We start from the raw sequence: 21,832 nt of genomic DNA, 5'->3' as shown, positions 1-21,832 counted from the left end.
ATCGTCTCTAATCCAGCACGTCTGTTTACCTTCCCCTAACCAATAAACATTTATTATTAAACACGTTAGACACTTTATTTCCACTTTTCTAATATTTTCTTCATTTTTATTGAAAATAAATGCCTTTCTGATCTGATATGTGATTGGAAAAGGGAGTAGAGTTATTTCGGCCTAAGGCGGATTCGAACCGAGGGTCGATCTGCGTCAAAACGTGATGCCATTCGTCTTACCCTTACACTATAGCCGCAGTCAAAATTGTGGTGATTTCTGTAAATTTGACTTGTCCAACCAGATGATATATTTGTACTTTATGTAAATGGCATCTATTCCAGTAAAAATTTTCTGAGAGGACCCACCCACATTTTTTTTGCTTCCGACGCCCATGATTACAAATAGCTGTCACTGAGAATACTTATTTCTCTGAATAAGTATGAAATGGATGTGTGTAGTTAACATCAGTCTTAAGGTTTCCAAACATAGTTATGAATGGATTTAGATGGATCATTGTGGTCTTTGTTTCACCCACTACTGCTAAGGTCCTGTTGAATTTTTATTGCAGTCATAGACCAGGACACTAGGGATTTGGGTGAAGGGCAGAAACTGCATGTGGACCAATGGGATGTCTTGTCCTTCCTGGGCTTGGTACAAGAGTTCTTCTTCTTGCCCTCTAAGAGGTGTCTGGCTGTTGTCCTACACTGAAAAAAATGGTGTGTTGGATTTACATGATTTAATCATGTACATCGGTTCCACATGATTCAATTAAGTTAAACAAACATAATTCGTTCACATAATTTCAACATAATGGAATTAAGTTATTTTTAAGTAACCGAATTGAGTAGTCTCACAATGATTTTAATATGGCTCCCTAACAACAGTGGTGCACACGGGGGCTTAAGATCTAACCTATTTCATCAAAACACGTTTATTTTTGTATATTTGTGTTGTCACTTGACTGATCTATAACACAGTACTCAGTAGCTTTCATTATATTTGCCAACAATAGCACATCATATGTGCTAGGTGTGAAATGCTCTTTAATGACATGAGCTGAGTCAGTCCACACCCTAAGCAATCGCTCCGCTCTTCTCCACTATGGTAACCCAGTGTAATTTAAATGGTTCGAATAATTCCAACATAATTAAACATTAAACACTAATAAACAATATAAAGTCTCCCCCTTTTTCTCATTTTGCCCAAAAACACATAAAATAACACTTAATTTCAACAATTTTACTCTAGTCGTCAAGTCCCAAGCAAAGCATGCTGGGAACTACAGTTTCAGCAAAAATCATTTTCGAGTACTTAATTGCTTCACATTCACCCCAAATAATTTAATCTAGTAGATTTCACATTTTAGAGAATTACATTAATTGAAAGCAATGAAATCATGTTTAGAAGAGAAACACAAATTTGTTGCGTAGATCACAAATAATACGATTAAGTAAATTGGACAACATGTGTTTTCCTGTTTTTTCAGTGTAGCCTCTTTATCTGATGGCGTTGGACAGTTTGTTTGTGTCAGTCCACCAAGATCCAATCAAAATGTAGCAAACCTTTATCCACTGTTATGGACAGAGAGTGGCCCGGCCATAAATTGGGCCCTGAAATGTGCTGTTTACTACACATGTAGTCCCAACACAAATGGATTAAGTAAACTTTTTTAATATATTAGGTGAATCGAACACAATGAAATTAAGTTGTGGCAAAATGTTAAAAAAATCATGTAACTTTAGTAGTGCTGTCTAATCGATGAATGGCATCTAAAACAAAAGTTTGTGTTTACGTAATAGTTGAGTATGTACTGTGTATAATTATTATGTAAATATAGATACACACACATGCATGTATATATATATATATTTTTTATATATTTAGATATAAAATATTTATATTTATATGTAATATAAATTATATAAATATAATACTGTATATACATGCAAATATTTCTTAAATATATACATGAATGAGTGCTATTTATATATACATAATAATTATACACAGTACACACACATATATTATGTAAACACAAACTTTTTTTTTGAATGCAAATAATCGTGATTAATCAATTGGACAGCACTAAACTTTAGCTCATTTTAATTAATTCAACTGAACAAGAGACAAACATATTTTTCACGCTGTGAAAACTACAATTTTAAAAAGTAATATACATTTTCTCCATGAAAGTACTTTTTTATTTCTATGTTTTACTACAGTAAGATTGCATGTTTTTTTTAATTAATTTTAAATTATTTAATTAAATTAATTAAATTAATAATTAATAATACAATTGTTTTACATATATGCTAAGGTAACTAATAGTTAACTAATAGTTAAAACATCTTGTTATTATTTTGCCTAACTTTAATAACTAACTGGTACTCTGGTTTTCCTTTTTATTTTATTTTTTTATTGTGAACAATGAAGCATTACAGATAAAGAGAGAAACATAAATTTAAGAAATAAATATACAGATAACAAATAGCACCAATAGGGAGAACAAGGGTCCGTGTAACGCTTCACAATTCAATTTTCAGACCATATAGTGCAAATGCAAAAATTAAAATATTGAAACAAACGTCCATTTTTTCCATTTTCTCGGTTACTTCATCAGTGGATTTTTGCCATTTTCTCTCCTTTTTTCAAATTTCCTTTTGCTAAATTATGACTTAAGAAATTAGCTTTTGAATAAATTGAAATCTAACCAATTTTATTTTCCTTCTATTTTTTCCCCCAATTTACGTGGACTGTGCCATATATAGCGGGGGGAGGTCGCGGACTGTTTTACATCGTTTATGTAGGCTATAGCCTGCGTGCACGTTGAGAAGTAACTTATAGTTTAAAAGGCTAACACAGAGGACGCCATAGTTTTTATTGTTAATAACTGTGCTAAATGTAGAATTCAGGTCTGGCCATCGGGAGCAGCGGGCAAACCGGTGGCCTGGCTACTTATTTCGCCCGCTGCTTTGTATTTATCTATACTTATTTGTTATTAGTGCACGCACACACACATACACACACACACACACACACACACACACACACACACACACACACACACGTGCACACACACACACACACACACACACACACACACACACACACACACACACACACACACCTACTTTATTATAGGCCTATTGATGCATGCCTCAATGTACCCATATGATTTAAGGACTCGCCATTTGATAATTAACGGCTTGTAATGAACCGAGTTAATGACTGCTAAATTTAAGGGCACGAGAAGATGTGAGAAGCAGTATATTCAATGAAAAGTTCATGTTGCCGTGGAAACGAAGAATGATGATCACTCAGTGAAAACAATAACATCGGCAAAGGAGTTTATTTAGGCCCAAATATTTTGTATGTTTGCATGTAGGCTAGGCTAAGATGTGAATAAAAGCTAACAAAAATTTGCCGAACTTTATAACTTTAACAAAATTATAAAGAAAGAAGAAGTGAAAGACAGTCACAGACATAGGCTACCAATTCAGATAGATTTTAAACATTAATAATAACTTCTAATACAAGAAGAAAAAGTGAAAAAAAAGAGAGAGAGCATTTTCTTGTGGTGCCCCCCTGAGCACTTGGTGCCCTATGCGCAGCGCGTGATGCGCGTAATGGGAGCGGCGGCACTGTGCATTTGTCACACTTCCATGTCTGAAAAGCAGAAGCAAGCTCAGCGTAAAATAGACTCTTCCGCTGCCTGTATCAGTGGCAGTGCCCATAGCACGAAAGTATCGTAATTTATTGATGTAGCCTGCAGTTCATAACAGCCACGGGTAACAGGTGCCATGGACCGCTCATGTTCGCATCAGTGGTATAACTTTAACCTAGAAATCACGGACCCCGGTGCACAAATATCATAACTATCTAAAATAGGCCTACTGTAATATATTGTATGTTATACTGTAATACATACAGTGAGGAAAATAAGTATTTGAACACCCTGCTATTTTGCAAGTTCTCCCACTTAGAAATCATGGAGGGGTCTGAAATTGTCATCTTGGTGCATGTCCACTGTGAGAGACATAATCTAAAAAAAAAAAATCCAGAAATCACAATATATGATTTTTTCAACTATTTATTTGTATGATACAGCTGCAAATAAGTATTTGAACACCAGAGAAAATCAATGTTAATATTTGGTACAGTAGCCTTTGTTTGCAATTACAGAGGTCAAACGTTTCCTGTAGTTTTTCACCAGGTTTGCACTGCAGGAGGGTTTTTGGCCCACTCCTCCACACAGATCTTCTCTAGATCAGTCAGGTTTCTGGCCTGAGTTTGAGCTCCTCCAGAGATTGTCTATTGGGTTTAGGTCTGGAGACTGGCTAGGCCACGCCAGAACCTTGATATGCTTCTTACAGAGCCACTTTTTGGTTATCCTGGCTGTGTGCTTCGGGTCATTGTCATGTTGGAAGACCCAGCCTCGACTCATCTTCAATGCTCTAACTGAGGGAAGGAGGTTGTTCCCCAAAATCTCGCAATACATGGCTCCGGTCATCCTCTCCTCAATTCAGTGCAGTCGCCCTGTCCCATGTGCAGAAAAACACCCCCAAAGCATGATGCTACACCCCCCCCCCCCCCCCCCCCCCATGCTTCACAGTAGGGATGGTGTTCTTGGGATGGTACTCATCATTCTTCTTCCTCCAAACACATTAAGTGGAATTATGACCAAAAAGTTCTATTTTGGTCTCATCTGACCACATGACTTTCTGCTATGACTGCTCTGGATCATCCAAATGGTCATTGACAAACTTAAGACGGGCCTGGACATGTGCTGGTTTAAGCAGGGGAACCTTCCGTGCCATGCATGATTTCAAACCATGACGTCTTAGTGTATTACCAACAGTAACCTTGGAAACGGTGGTCCCAGCTCTTTTCAGGTCATTGACCAGCTCCTCCCGTGTAGTACTGGGCTCATTTATCACCTTTCTTGGGATCATTGAGACCCCACGAGGTGAGATCTTGCATGGAGCCCCAGTCCGAGGGAGATTGACAGTCATGTTTAGCTTCTTCCATTTTCTAATGATTGCTCCAACAGTGGACCTTTTTTCACCAAGCTGCTTGGCAATTTCCACGTAGCCCTTTCCAGCCTTGTGGATGTGTACAATTTTGTCTCTAGCGTCTTTGGACAGCTCTTTGGTCTTGGCCATGTTAGTAGTTGGATTCTTACTGATTGTATGGGGTGGACAGGTGTCTTTATGCAGCTAACGACCTCAAACAGGTGCATCTAATTTAGGATAATAAATGGAGTGGAGGTGGACATTTTAAAGGCAGACTAACAGGTCTTTGAGGGTCAGAATTCTAGCTGATAGACAGGTGTTCAAATACTTATTTGCAGCTGTATCATACAAATAAATAGTTAAAAAATCATATATTGTGATTTCTTGATTTTTTTTTTTTAGATTATGTCTCACACAGTGGACATGCACCTACGATGACAATTTCAGACCCCTCCATGATTTCCAAGTGGGAGAACTTGCAAAATAGCAGGGTGTTCAAATACTTATTTTCCTCACTGTATATTCTAGAAAGAAAGACGCTTTCAGCCTTACTCAAAGGCCGCGGAAACATGGCAGTGGGTTCTTTACGCAATCCATTCCCCGCATTCTTATTTTGCTTCTTATGTATTAAATATACAGGCCATTAGTTTATGAAACCTTGATCAAAATTAAAATACAATTTATAGAAAAAGAAATTCACTTTAAAGAAATGATTTCTGCAAAACAACACTCAATAAAAATCATGTCTGACCCCACTCCTTGTCTCCAGACATATTGCACGTCTTATAGCCTATATCTTACTCATGCTGCTCACTTTTCATCATCAACATATGAAATTAAAACAATAATACAATAAGCTAATATTTAAACATATAGCCTAACTATGAATCTAAATAGGCTACGTTTGCATGTAGCCTACTCCACTCCAAACGCTTCAAAAATGTATTTTGTTTATTAACGCAAAGTTTTTAATTTCAAATTTAATTTCTAAATTCAGTTCATATTTCCAACAAACGAAATTCCGAGCCAAAATAACGAAGTGGTAAAAAAAACTGCAAAAATTAAAAATATTAAAGAATTTGCATGCGCTTTTGTCGGCATGAGTAAGATAGGCTATGAGACACGCAATATGTCTGGAAACATGGAGTGGAGTCAGACATGATTTTTGTTGAGTGTTGTTTTGCAGAAATAATTTCTTTGAAGTGAATTTCGTTTTCTATCAATTGTATTTTAATTTTGATCAAGGTTCATCTAATTGCCTGTATATTTAATACATAAGAAGCAAACCAAGAACGCCGGGAATGGATTGACATGTGTAACGAACCCACTGGCCATGTTTCCGCGGCCTTTGAGTAGCCTAAGGCTGAAATAGCGTCTTTCTGGTTTTTTTTTTTTTGTTACTTATTTTTTTATTTTGAATGTTCATCAAATCTCCTTTTACATCAATTACTTGCACTCAGAAACAATATCCTTTACAGGGGATCATAACATTCACGCATCCTTACATGTATGATCAATTCCGCAGAAAAATATTTCCAAAAGTACAAGGAAAAGAAGAAATAAGAAATTATTAACAACATTTAAAATAAAAAATTTGAACAAACCAAACATCAACTTAAAACAAAACATGGGTTGTATTCAAGTTCCCCTGGCAAATATAACCAGTTAATTCTAATGGTCCTCCATCACCATCATTAATGGTGCCCATCTTTCAATAAAAAGTTCCCTCTGTAATCTCAATGAATATGTAATTTTTTCCATAGTGTAAATATTTCTCAAAATTGTTAGCCATTCAGCTTGGTTTGGTGGCTCACTCTTAAGCCAATTTATTGTAATTGCTTTCTTTGCTGCTATCAGTAATATCTGTAATAAATACATATTTTTCCCACTGTGTATCACAGCTGGTTTAATCCCTAGGATTGCTATCAGAGGGTCTCTTATCAGGTCAACATTCAGTACTTTATTAATATATGTAAAAATGGATTTCCAAAAGTTATCCAACAAAGGGCATTGCCAAAAAATATGTGAGTGAGTAGCCATTGTCTCTCCACACCCCCTCCAACACTGACTTGATTGATTCGGATTCATTTTAGCCACAACTTGTGGTGTTATGAAAAATCTGTTATTTATTTTCCATTGAAATTCCTTCCAAAAATTGACGTTTGTGACTTTATGAGCCTGAGTACATACCTCCAACCAAACTTCTTCACTTATTTCGAGCCGTAGCTCCCTAGTCCACTTGTCTTTCACATAGAATGAATTATCTCTTGTCATTGAAGCAATGATTTTATAAACATTGCTTATTGGTTTCCTCATATGTTCTCCACCCTGAATTTTTTATAAATACCGTTCTAAAAGGGAGGGCTCTATTAATCTGTTCCAGTTTGGGTGTTTCAGTATGAAACTCCTTAATTGTAGGTACCTGAAAAAGTCTGTTCTTGGTAGTTTAAACTCTATTCTCAGTTGTTCAAATGATTTGAAGTTGTTATTACTAAATAATTGGTGTACATAATGAAGGTTCAAAAGTTTCCAGTTTTTGAATCCTGCGTCTTTCTGTTTTTAATACATTTTTTGAATATATGTCTTAATTACAGTAGGCCCATTATAGACAGTTGTGATATTTGTGGCTGCACCGGGGTCCATCATTACTAGGTTAAAGTTACACGCTTATCATTAGTGATCCATGGCACCTGCTACCCATGGCTGTTATGAACTGCAGGCTTCAATCAATACATTGCAACAATTTCGTGCTATGGGCACTGCTACTGATACAGGGAGCGGATGAGATATTTTTCTGCTTTCAAACAAGTGTGACAAAGGCATGGGCTAAATACATTCTCTAATGTGGATACAGACATATATACACACATCACTATACAACACCTTATTAGGAGAAAATACGTCGTTTTAATGAGAAAAATGTTGTTTTAACGACAAAAGTTCTTGTTATTACGAGAAAATTGTTGTTTTTACGACATAAGATCTTGTTATTACGAGAAAAGATGTCGTTTTAACGACATAAGATTTTTTTTTTTATTTATACTTTGTTTTACCAGGGTAGTCACATTGAGACAGTAGTCTCTTTTTCATAAGATCTCGTTATCATGACATAATTGTGTGAAAAAAATAATATGTATGAGGCAGCAATGCGTCACCGTAATATTTACATAAGGCAAAAAGTTTAAAATCTATCTGAATTGGTAGCCTATGTCTGTGACTGTCTTTTCACTTTTTCTTTCTTTATAATTTTGTTAAAGTTATAAAGTTCAGCAAATTTTTGTTAGCTTTTATTCACATCTTAGCCTAGCCTACATGCATACATACAAAATATTTGGGCCTAAATAAACTCCTTTGCCGATGTTTTGACTTAGTGATCATCATCATTCTTCGTTTCCACGGCAACATTGAACTTTTCATTGAATATACTGCTTCTCACATCTTCTCTTGCCCTTAAATTTAGCAGTCATTAACTCGGTTCATTACAAGCCAGCCGAGAATGATAGGCTTTGATATGCCTATGTATATGTAGGCTATATAATGATATGCTGCAAGTCAAGAGTAGCGGATTCATAATTTGTATCGGTTAATTATCAAATGGCGAGTCCTTAAATCATTCGGGTACATCGAGGCATGCATCAATATAATAAAGTAGGTGTGTGTGTGTGTGTGTGTGTGTGTGTGTGTGTGTGTGTGTGTGTGTGTGTGTGTGTATGTGCATGCGTGCACGTGTGTGTGTGTGTATGTGTGTGTGCGTGCGTGCACTAATAACAAATAAGTATAGATAAATACAAAGCAGCGGGCGAAATAAGTAGCCAGGCCACCGGTTTGCCCGCTGCTCCCGATGGCCAGACCTGAATTCTACATTTAGCACAGTTATTAACAATAAAAACTATGGCGTCCTCTGTGTTAGCCTTTTAAACTATAAGTTACTTCTCAACGTGCACGCAGGCTAGCCTACATAAACGATGTAAAACAGTCCGCGACCTCCCCCCGCTATATATGGCACAGTCCACGTAAATTGGGGGAAAAAATAGAAGGAAAATAAAATCGGTTAGATTTCAATTTATTCAAAAGATAATTTCTTAAGTCATAATTTAGCAAAAGGAAATTTGAAAAAAGGAGAGAAAATGGCAAAAATCCACTGATGAAGTAACCGAGAAAATGGAAAAAATTGACGTTTGTTTCAATATTTTAATTTTCGCATTTGCACTATATGGTCTGAAAATTGAATTGTGAAGCGTTACACGGACCAACAAGAACATGAACAACTGCCAGAGGACAAAGGAAAAGAAAAGAAAACAACAACAAGCAAAGATAACTAGGCTATATAAAAGGAAAGAAAACACAAGTAAAATATCTGAGCAATCGGAGCATGTTAAGTCAAGAATAAGAGACTAAATTAAAGGGGGATCTTTTAAAAAGAACGCAACAAGATAATGATTTCCTTGCTTTGGCATTCTTCGTGAAATTCTTTGAAAAATGCTTATGAATAGAAAATTGACACATATGAATATGAAGTTTCGAAATACGAAATTGAAGTAATAGAATTATAAGGTAAAATTATTTTTCACGTTTTTCTCTGTATTAATAAAACCAAACAGAACATATTTCCTGTCCGTGTGTTCTCGCAGTAAACGCCCGGCCACATGATGACGCTGTTGTTTCTTTTCACCACAGACGAAGAAGAAACACACAGCGGCCACATGTGATGCTGAAAACATGGTGGAGAAGAGTGACATCCGCGTGGTTCGCTGCGGCGGCAGTAAAATTAACATTAGACCTCCGATCATCTCAAATGACTCCAGGTACCCGTTAAATCAAGTGAACTTTTTTGTCTGATTCTGTCTGTATAGTCTCTAAATGTATCGTCTTAAATAAACATTGAGCCGTGTTGTGGAGGGAATGACGGTCCCAAAGTGATGCGTGATCAGTCTGTGAGCAAAATAAACTTCTGCATGTGTCTAAACATTTGACTAAATGTCTGGTTCAACTGCATCTTTAAAATGTCATGATTATTGGTGATTGTTTAAACTGCTGATTAATTTGTTGTTGGTTCTGCTTTCAAGGATACAGAAATTTACGTACGGCTGTGCCACGTATCATCATGCTATTTCTATATTAAAATATCTATAATAATGCAAATGACTTCTGTGTTCTGACGTTAAAGTTATGTGCAGATATTACAGATAAAAAAAAATAGTCTTGAAGTTTGCTGTGACCAGCCTGTGTCATTGCTAGGGTTTTTAAACTTTTGAATTCCAATGACCACCAAATATTTTGATCCCATTTAAAGGGATCCCTTCCTAAAATAAAAGATTGCTATAAAGAATACGTTGTTACACGTTTTGTTACATTGTTCCAGTTTTTATTGTATTTTTAATGTAATATTATATATATATATATATATATATATATATATATATATATATAATGTTTTCTTTTAATTACTTTTTTAGTCATTTTTTGTTTTTGTCTTTAAAAAAAAAACATGTTTATATAGTTTTTGTTAGTTTTCAGTTAGTGTATTTTATTATACAAAGTTAAATGAGAATTTAGATTTTCTCTCAAATTTGGCTTTTATGTTTTAATAATGAAAGTATATATTGTTTTTATATGTTACTGTTAAAATAAGTTATGGCTTTCAAGAGATTAAAATAATCACAGTTAAACTCGTGATTTTAGTAATTAATACATTAAGACAATCAATTCCATTTTATGGAAAGGCATATAAATATATGCATGATGTGTTCGATAATTGCAATGTGCATATGAATTAAATCACTGATCAAAAATGTTCTTTTCAGTAAATGCCAGGCATTAAGTATTACAGCAAAAGCATTGTCTGTATCTCTTAAATGTAATGTCTCGTGGTTTCAGGTTTGTGTTGTGCGCCTCTGGGGATTCAGTGAAGGTCTACAGCACACGCACAGAAGAGTGGCTCCATAGTCTGCAGGGCCACACCAACAAAGTTACAGGCATCGCCTTCAATCCTGCCAATCACCTGCAGGTCTGTGTGCATTACTTGATGAGAAAGAGGTTTATTTTGACTGTCCTTCCGTGATTTTCTCATGTTTTGTTCACACTTGTCATGTTTAGTTCAATTAAAACTACTAAGTACATGCAACGAGAGCATTTATTCCAGCACACTGCATTAATATTGTTGGTATCTTTAGGTTTGGTGGACCAGGACTCATTTTTATTTTTATTTGGTCCGAACCAAGCGAACCGAACAACAAGTGTGAAGACACCCAGATCTAATGCTTTTTATTAATTCCGCTGCAGGTTTACTCTTGCTCAGCAGATGGCACTGTTAAATTATGGGACTTCATTGACGGCATCCTTATCAAGGTAAAGTTTGTGAAGAAAACAAGGCTACTGCTGCAGTAAATATTTTCATTCCTTTAATGTTTTTTGTTTTTTTCCCCCAGACATTTATCATTGGATCCCCGTTGTTTTCACTATATGTGTCCGAGAAACATGAGGGAGTCATTTTCCTTTCAATGACTGCAGATTCCAAAAATGGTATGTATTTCACTGCCCAGTTGAATTCTATTGAAGTCATGTAGTTTGCTGCCAGCATCTTTGTGATGCAATGATTAGGAGCAGACGCACACAAAGTCTCTTCAATACTGCATGAAGAAGATTCATTTTCCAACTCCGTATAAGAGATATATTAATATGTAAATAAAAATAATGTTGCTATCAAGCATAGCCAGGCTTTTGACTGTCCATAATAATTCTGGTCCACATTGCAGCTTATTTTTGCAAAGAACTGCCCACTTAGACAGTAAGAAACCACCAGACTGACACATAAAATGAGCAGCCATGGTTTACTTTACTTTTTTGGGCCCTAACAATACACACGGCACAATGCGACGCCAGGCGCAACAAGTGTTTTTTGCTAGTTTCAGCCTGACGCAGGTATCATTTGTCCAGCGGCACGTTGTTTAAATCGCAAATGCACTCGTGCCCATCTGTTCACCCACGGGTGTGATGGTTTGAAAACGAGGTGTTTTCAGGTGCGTTGCTTTTTTAAGGCAACTGAAAACGACTTGTCTAAAGTCAATAACGCAGTATTTTTTGTGTTATTTAAAGACCGCATTAGTAATATGCGCCTATAGCAGGGTTTTTCCTGCATTGAACATTTTTTGGCGGCCGCCAAGACAAATTTTTGTCCCGCCAAAGCCTTATTTGAGGAGTTATTGTGATTTATGAGTGATGTAGAATAGATGACTGCTGCACTTGTGATACGGCCGTGTTAACGGAGTGACAGAGAGAACGAGCAGAGAGCCACTCCCCCGCGTGCACACACTCTCCCTCTCTCTCTCTCTCTCTCTCTCTCTCTGTCTATGTCTTCTCATATTTCACATATTGGCTTATATTTCACATATTAATCAAAATCAAAAGGTCTGAAGACCGAATCCATGTTGCACGTGCCGCATTCAGACAATTTTTTCCTTGAATTACCGCTGGGTGTGAACTGCGCTCAAAAAATTTTGACTCTTCTCTGACCAGCTGACATAAACCATACTTTCAATAAACGGGAAAAAATTATATTCAGTTATGAAGTGTTTTCTGTATTGGCAAATCTTTCGCGATGTTATAACAGACGGGATTCGCACACAACGCGTCTGCTAATGTCCGATTCGCGAACCAATGACTCCTTTGAATCGAATCATTTTAACGACTGATAGAACAACTGATCCGTCCAACACTGAACTAACGAATCAGTATTCATTTACTCAGAACACCTCAGAAATGAGAACGTAAGTGTGCTTACCCAATTTAGCAAGAGTGGATAGTAAGAATTAGTTTAATCATCCACAGTCATTAAGATTATTTATGTTGACAATGTGTAGTGAAATTTAATTTAGTGTAGACTGGAGTGAGGTGAGACCAGAACAAAGTTCTTAGCTAGCTGATCATTTACTAAATTGTATATGGTAGAAAATTATGATATTTGTTAATTTTTTTAATGCTGCTTTTTAATATTGATATGATTATGCCAAAACAATTATCAGTAAATAGTGTAAAAATTGAGGATCAAAAGAAACAAGCATCAAGGTAGAGATCAAACATAATATCAGATGTCAAAATAAGATAAGCAAAAATTACAAACGGTTTCTTTGCATTTATTTTAAATGTATTGTCAGTATTGCGCTCACAGATCACGTAGGTAGAGTACTTTTTTTACTGTGTGTGTGGATGACCATGTCTGTCAGCCACCACCGAAGACCATTTTTGACCCAGGAAAAACCCTGCTATAGGCGGGTGCACAATGCGCGTACACTCTGCTTATTACACACACAGGGACGTGCAGCAATAAGCAGTGCGTTTGGACATGTTAAACATTTTTAAATATTGAAAATAAAAGCCTTCCTCTCTGGAGAAGCATTCAGTCTTTCTCGCTCGCAAATTCCGCCATCTAAATTGCAAATCCGCCATGGTGCTACTGGCTTTTAAAGGGAATGGGAGATGAGACTCTGATTGGCTTATTGCACATTAAGCCCAAAACACACCCATGACTCATTAAGAGAATAGGTACAACCCTTTTGGACCATGCGCCTGGAGTGCCGACCGTTTTTTCCGTTGTTAAACTAGCAAAAGTGGATTCAGACACGCCCGAAGTGCACCATGCGCTCAGATCGGTAAAATAGGGCCCGGTATGTGTGGTAGATGTAAAATGAATTATGCCACAATAATAAACTGACATGAAAAACGAATTCCAATTATAGCAAACAAATCTTAGTGAAACCGTAAAAAACTGTAAATGTTCATTCAATTAATGTTAGTTAATCCAAATATTAGTTTGTCTCAAATAGCATTATTTCAGTCTCTTCTTAGGTCTTGTAAACACAACTTTGTTTTCATGAGGACTGATTTAGAGGTTTTTAAAGTGCCCCTATTAGGTTGTTATATTAAAGATTCCTAATTTTGTTTTCAAGGTCTCCTTACAATTAATTAATTTTCTCATAATATACACAGACCTGCCAACATGTACGCATTTTTCGTACTCGGCACGCATTTTGACCTTTTGGTACGCTTGTACGATTCGCTGCTCTCTATGTACGCATTTTGTTGCATCTCGCATTTCGCCGGTTTCAGTGCAATCTATGACGTTGATTCTGCTGCTGAGCCACAGCGTGAAAGTGGAGTGAAAAGCTTTCGGCCAATCAGAGCGCTTCATTACCTCCGCTTACATGCCCGCCCCTCCTAGACAAATGCTTCGAGTCCGCGCCGTGCGCATTCGTTTCATTTCAGTGCCTCAAGCAAGCTAGGCAGGCCGGATAACTGCAGGCGTGCATGCCATGGCTGAACCGCCTCACAGAGATACGCTGTTGGCGGTTACAGCCGCGGATGACTTGACGAAAAATTATATTTTAAATAAATTTGGGCGAGTGGCGGTTGAACCAATCAAATGGGAAAAAATATATGCATTCTTAAATATTGTTACAGTGTACTAAGCAAACCTGCAAGCTATGAGCCCAGCTGTCAGTATGGAGGCCTAGGCTAAGTTACTTCTCGTAGATATTTTAAAACAGCCAGTCGTTGTAGTCTACCACTTGGGGAATAGGCATTTAAAACATAGACAGATTATGGAGTGATATAGAAATGGCATCGGGCAATGGCAGCGCGAGATGTTCAGAAGAACGCAAGAGCTAAACTTCTACAAGCTCAATAACATCCAGAGCAAAAAAAAAGAGTAGGGTGTACTCATAAAGTTTCTTCAAGGTTGGCAGGTCTGTATACATTGCAGCATCACCTCTTTTCTCACAGTGTCTGTCTGATACAGTTCGATAAAGGGTCCGGTCTCTCTACTCCCCTCCTTTCCAAAAAGCCTACTCTGCTCTGATTGGTCAGATGTCCCGGTCTGTTGTGATTGGTCTACCTCTTGTGGTCCGTGTCGGAAACAAGGGGGTGATCCAGCACCCGGAAAGCTTACCTTCCATAGGGGCAGCCATTGCTAACCAAGCCATCACCTGCTGTTAGCATCCCCCATTCATAGACTCCCATTCATTTTGGCGTTACTTTGACAGCGAATAACTTTACATCTGAGGCGTTTAAAGACTCCATTTGTCCATTGTTTATTTCTAAAGAAACACGGCAATGTATAGAAGGCTCAATTACCTTGGATCTTACACTATCGCCCCGTAGAAGCCGTTTTTGTAAAAAATAGGCTAACGATTGCGTCATAACCACATGACTGTCGCACAGTAGAAAAAATACAGTATAAACCCGTATAGACAGGAGGAGAAGCTTTCAGGCAATCTTTTACTGTCTATGAGGCAATTAATTAAAATAAATATATACTATGCAAAATGACAAAATAATTAATCAGAATACTTATCAAAAGTTGCTCCTGCAACTGTCTGACAGGATGCTCACGTTACATCTGCGTCATCAAGCTCAGTCTGAGGCTGCGCATTACGCTCAGCCATCAGGAAGTGAGTGCTTCTACTTGACATCACTTTTCTCAGTTGAAGTCTATGGGGTCGCTGTCTTCATTTCTTTTACTGTCTATGGTCGGAAACAAAATGGACAAAAGAAAAACTTTAAACAGGGCGTTTCTAAGTGGTATGCGTTGTTCGTGGGCAGCTAATGAAGACCATATGCTGCATTATGCAAGTTTGAACCTACGTAGGTTCAAGCAGCAAGTGAGGCTGGAATTGACCTATCGGTAAGCCCCGCCCCCCTAAGTTACTGTTGCTAACTCGGACAAACAAACGGAGTTGCTATATCTTACAATGTACAGCTGTCAGTGTGAAAACCTTATCCCATGATGTTTTTGGACACAGAATGTAGCATATACCCCGTCCGAATGATGGCCAAACTTTACTGATGGTTTATTCACTCAAAAAATCATTGTAACAGCTGAACAAACAAAGCATAAGTGCGCCTTAACGTCTCATTCACAAACTCTCTCTCTCTCTCTAGCCCTCTCTCCGTGGCATTACCATTAACATACACAGCAAATTACACAAAAACACTCACAGTAAACAAACATATACACAGACCTTATGCCTTTTCGGGGCATAAGAACTTTGTATCTGCAAAACAACTCCGATAAACTGCATGCAAGCACTGCCTTTCACTAAATTACCCGTTGGCTATAACACCCGTCAAAAGAGTCCTCCTTATAAGACAGATAATGCAGACCTTTAAACATATCTAAAGTCACAGAAATAAAATGGGAATAAAATAAATATGGTGAGAGATTACTTTGGAAGCGATGGTTTACAGATCTCAATGCAAACGGGAGAAGCCTCTTGTTACGATCGCAGATGATAACATCCAGGATCAACACTGTTCATGTACCGCGGTGTAAGATTACATAAATTCACATTTAATCAGTTTAATATGGAGAGATGCACTGAAATGTAGACCTTTGTGTTTCTGACCTACACCATTGCATGAGAACAGTTAGTTATAGCAGTGTTTCCCCTAGAATTTTTTCCAGCAGCGGTGCTGTTACGTGCCGGTGGTTGTTACCAAGCCGCTTGTCGGGGGGTCCGGGGGCATGCACCTCCGGAATAAATAAACAAACAAACCCTTAAACCATGACTTCTGGCAAGTTTTGTGGATAGAAATAGACATTTTGAACATTAAAATCCAAATTAAGCTTTTCATTAGTTTAAAAGGTGACTAGCTTATAGCCTATTTTACTTCAATAACCTGCAGGGACGTGCAGAAAGTTCCTAAGGGGCAAGGGCTCAAATGTAAGAAAGGGGCAATATGTAAAAAAACACACAAAAAAAACCAAAGTGTTTGGATACTATTTTATGTTTTTGCAAAAAGTCTCATGCTGATCAAGCCTGCATTTATTTAATCAGAAATACCAGAAAAAACAGTAGCCTAATATTGTGAAATATTATTACATGATGGGTTTTTTTTACCTTAAGTTTTTATTAATCAAATATATATATATATTGTTGTTTTGATTCACATTATGGCTCAATCGTCACCAAGTTTATTAGATGCTGCCCCTTTAAGACGCATATCTAAAATCATTCTCCCTTTTACGCCCATTTAAGCTAAACTGTGTTTAAGTGAATACTCTCCAAGCCTGTCATTTTGAGATATTGGCTATTTTGTTGTGTATTTGATGGTTTAGTCGCGCACACGAAGCATATGTGCAAGTCGGTCCGTTTCGCAGCGTGCGTACACACACACACACCCGCCTTGAACTTGGAAACAGCGTCTATTGCGCGGATTATTGTGCTTTTTAATTTAATCAAACACGTTCTGCAATTTAGCCAAAGTGGAGAGTGCATTTGACCACAATCACGTATTGTGCTGAATCTGACGTTAAATGCATGTTTGGGGAGAAATGACAGCTGTGAGGTGAAGGAAGTTGTGCTAGACGATGCGCGAACATAGTTTATAATAGTTTTACCTCACATCTTCTTTTTTAATCCTTGGAAGCGAAAATAAGATTAATATCACAGCCCTGTGATATTGTGAAAGTGTAAGCAGACTACATTTTTGTTTAGTTCTCTGGCCATCATCAATCTCTCTCTCTCCTTTACAGTGTGTAAGTGAATGTCGTGATATTACTGATCATGTGAAGATTTTGCAGTGGCGCTGAAAATCCAGCGGCGGCGCTGCCGCTGTGAATACATTGTAGGGGAAACACTGTATAGTTAGTCGGTTTGTATGTTAGCAGGGAATTACTAACTTTAATAGTAACTTTGAGTATGACAACCAGAAAGTCCTCTCAGGATCCCTGGAATCACTGTTGCAGTACATCAGACACGACATTTACCATTTTTGTAGCATAAACACCATCAAACCGATGACAGCTTCGGATTTTCCAGTGTTTCTCTATGGCGCTGACACCTAAAGATGTCCGAGTTCCGGTCCCAGCGCAACTGATACTAAACTGCCATTGGCTTATCGGCGCTCAATGGGAGGGGCTTACCGATAGGTCAATTACTGACGACTCGTTTCAGGCAGTTCAGAATTGGTTCTTTCTTTTGGGAGACGTCAATTGTCATGTACTCTGATCTTTGAAACTGCAGACTTTTACATTCACAAACAGCTATATTACACACTATGTGAAAGGTGACATCTGAAAAAGCATAATAGTGGTACTTTAAGTTAAGGGAAGCAGGACCTTAACAAATTGGCTCATGAGGTGGAAGTGCATGAAACAGTTGAAATCCATTTCATAGAAGGTAATAATAATACATTTTATTTGTAACGTTCTTTACATTTAACAATATCTCAAAGTGCTAAAAAATTCTCAAAAGTGCTAATTATATTAGGTATGTTTTTGGTATATTTCCTGAGCTTTGAGCTTTGTGTGTCTGCGTGTCCAGAGTGTTTCCAGTTGGTTGCCACACATCTGCCCAAGTCAGCTGACCAGGAGGTGGAGTCCAAAGAGCTGTCTGTTGTTTCCAGTCATATCAGCCCAAACCCCAGCTGCACGGCCTTTGGTCAAGGGGTAAGAGCTCACTCATCACTTTCATTTACGGTGGTTATTTTTATTGCATCCTTTTTATTTTTTAAAGGATTTGTCTGTTGATGAACGTCTTGAAAGCATTTCAGTTTTTAGCCCAACCTTGAGGTTTCTGTCTTGACTGCTTTTTAGTCCATGGCTAGGTGATACAATTTTTAATATCTACTGAACATTGATAGGCTTCACAGGTGCAGAATGTTAAAACTTAGGGCACATCACATGGCCATGTAAAAAAACATCCTGAACAAATCTAAGATTTATAAACATAGCTGATGTCACTCTTTGTCATGCCATAATGAGGATGATGATAATACAAGTGTATTACAATGTAAAACCCTACGAGTTTAGATGTTTGGTAACCAATGGTACTGTGAAATGGTACATTTAAACTATACACTCCATTTCAATACTTTGTGTTGCTAAAACTTCATTTTATATATAAATCCCAACATAACAGAACATTAAACTAACAGATCTCATCCTATATTAATCTTGAGGGGGAAGAAACACACAAAATAGCACTTCGTTTCAATATTCCCAGTCTGAAGCAAAGCATGCTGGGGAATAGAACACCACTGTGACTCATTCATTTTGATTTCTGCTTAATATAATCAGTTATTTATGTTCACATAACTTTATATTAACTGCAGTGAACTTTAAGTAATATTTGAGTGGAACCAACTTGCTTCATTTAGAAAATGTAGTTTTTTCAGTGTAGTGAAAATATAATGATGAATATTAATATGTAGGGCTGGGTTAAAAAATATCGATTTCTCTTAAATCCCAAGAATCGATTGGTTTTCAGTTGATGAATGAAATAAACATTTTAGCTCGCCTCCCATCCTATAAATCTCAATAATCTTTGTGCTTTGTTACTATTGATATAAAAAAAAAAGTATCAGATTTTTTAATTACGTCCATTTTAATATGGTAACCGTGGCCGACAGGCTGACAGGCTTGGAGGAGTGGAGCGAGAAAAATGAGCAATAGTGAAGAAAATTCAGCGCTCACGACCAGCTCGGAGGACACCGATATAATTGACAAGAAAGGTCACTTAACTCAGTGGTTTGGAGATATGTTGGCTATTTGCAATCGGATATAAAACAGAGCGACGTGCACTGCTTATCATAGGTTTACCACACGGTAATATAATTATTCAATTATCTTGCTGCTTCGAAGTTCTTTCATATAGCATTGAGCCCAACACAGCGCTAAATCTACATTAGCCTAATATCAGTTCACGCATAGGCTTATCACCTTGTTAGTTGTAGGGCTGGGGGGGGAAAGCGATTTTTCGATTAATCGTTTTTTAAAGGTCCCGTTCTTCGTGTTTTTTTGAAGCTTTGATTGTGTTTACAGTGTGCAATATAACATGTGTTCATGTTTCGCGTGTAAAAAAACACAGTATTTTTCACACAATGTACTTATCTGTGTACCGCTGTTTCCACTGTCCTAAAAACGGCTGGTGATTTCCTTGTGCTATGAAGTCCCTCCTTCAGAAATACGTAACGAGTTCTGATTGTGCCAGCGCTTACCGTGTTGTAATTCGACCGCAGCTTAGCGCACGTGCCAGCAGTTCCTGTGTTGTGATTCGACAGCAGCTTAGCGCATGTTGGAAAGGTCACGCCTCTTAACGGGGAGATGTATGCGTTCAATAATCTCTACAGCGTCCCTGGGAAAGCCAAACAAAGGTGATTTGACTCCTGGATGAAAATAACAGCGTCTCGATGACATGGCGATAAACACACTCAACGCAACAGTTCCTTTTCTCCACGCGACCGTCCGCTTCTCCACGTGGGACAGCAACAAGACCGCGTCCCCTTTTTCGCGTTTCTTTGTGGGCGGAGGTTAGTCTGTTCTACTGCTCTACTGACGTAATTAAAGAAGGAAGTACCAGGATGTAGTCCAAGCCAGCCGTTCGCTGTAGGCTTTGAAAGGGAACTTCTGTTAAATAAAATATCTCGCTTGGCATTGAACTTTGAGCTTTATAATTTTACAGGTATTATTTATGCTCTAACAGCAACATTACACACTAACTAAAGTTTGAACAATGGGATCATGCGGAATGGGACCTTTAAATGTAGTCGATTCAAAATCGATTCTCAAAGGCCAAGAATCGATTTTTTTCCCCCATATTTATTTCCGCAAACATTGAACATAAGATTAACGGAAATCTAATTACTAGTCTTCTCCACTAGGTGTCACCCTCTTATTGGCCTTGTGCGATGTTACAAAGGAGCGCTTGTCATTCATCATTGAGTGCTTAAATGGCGTCTTCCTCAGCGTTGACGTTTGTAACGCTGAGGTGAAATGCTACAAATCTGCAGAACTATTTGGTGAGACATCACCCAGACGTTGCAACACCAGAGCAGCCGAGCACACAACCGCTAAAAATATATCACATACATGTGAACGCTTGTCTTGCATTATGATCATTGTATTAACCTTGAGCGTTCACTTAAGCACGTATGTTAGCCATTATAGACATATTCAAATCAACAGTCAATAGACAGCGCAGGACCAATAACTCATACCTAATAGCTTAGCCTATATTATAAACAGATTTCCTCAAATAAAAGTTAGTCCACATAAGTCAGTGCGTTAAGGTATTGTTAATTACCACGGCAACTACTTGTGTCCAGGTATGAATGCATTTCTCGTGTATGAAAAGTAACGAGCAATGACGGCACGCGCGCAGAAGGAGGCTCGGACGCCGGGGGCTCAGTCTCATCCCGCGGCGGAGAGATGACAGAGCGGCGCGCCCCACAAAGAAAGCACCCATTCCCGATAACAACCTCGGTCCTCGAAAGGCCTTGTCAGGCACTACGATCGACCCGAATTACAGACTGTTTCACCGGCACGTTTCCGAGATATAGCCGGTTAAAATTTCAACGGGTCTCGTTCGATCCGTCCCCCCTGAGCAAAGCAAGCCAGCGCGTCGCGGTTCTCCGTCCCGGGGGTTTCCAGTCGATCCTGCCCAGTATCATATATGCTTGTCGCAAAGTTAAAATCGAATTGCAAGCGCATCTAAGGAAGGCACGTGAATAACAGAGATAGTTACGAATTATAATGCATCATCCGGGGCACGAATCAAAGCTCAGATGCCCCTGGAGGAAAAAGCCTCCATAAAAACGGACAGAGTGTTAATGACAGTTGGCTAAATCGCAATAAATCTTGTCCTTTACTGAAAATCATCCAATATCCTTTTTATGCTTTAGAATAGGCTAAATATATCAAAATATCCATCGAAACAAAATAGAATAAAATACTTCTCAGATAATTTTTTTTGAATAAAGTTGCATCAAAATTGTATTGTATTTAGCATAATTGTATGCATTTGAAATATAGAGATGGGTTCTGTTTTAATGTA

The 21,832-nt window shown here is 37.8% G+C and overlaps 2 protein-coding genes across 2 annotated transcripts in view; both read left to right on the top strand.

The window, feature by feature from the left end:
• Window positions 1-21,832, top strand: part of tfpia (tissue factor pathway inhibitor a) — a 1,059,262-nt gene that overhangs the window by 977,793 nt on the left and 59,637 nt on the right. The window lies entirely within an intron of this gene.
• wdr75 (WD repeat domain 75) overlaps window positions 9,683-21,832 on the top strand; it is a 35,635-nt gene continuing 23,485 nt past the window's right edge. The window contains exons 1-5 of the mRNA XM_079820913.1: window positions 9,683-9,808; window positions 10,881-11,010; window positions 11,286-11,351; window positions 11,432-11,525; window positions 18,323-18,447. Of these exons, the coding sequence (XP_079677039.1) occupies window positions 9,723-9,808; window positions 10,881-11,010; window positions 11,286-11,351; window positions 11,432-11,525; window positions 18,323-18,447 (501 nt within the window). The 5' untranslated portion in view covers window positions 9,683-9,722. The remainder of the gene's footprint in view (window positions 9,809-10,880; window positions 11,011-11,285; window positions 11,352-11,431; window positions 11,526-18,322; window positions 18,448-21,832) is intronic.

This window comes from Gobio gobio (genome assembly GCF_949357685.1).
Source record: "Gobio gobio genome assembly, chromosome: 7".
In the NCBI taxonomy this organism is placed as follows: domain Eukaryota; kingdom Metazoa; phylum Chordata; class Actinopteri; order Cypriniformes; family Gobionidae; genus Gobio; species Gobio gobio.
Note: the sequence above shows the minus strand (reverse complement) of the source record. Positions and strands in the feature narration are given on the sequence as shown.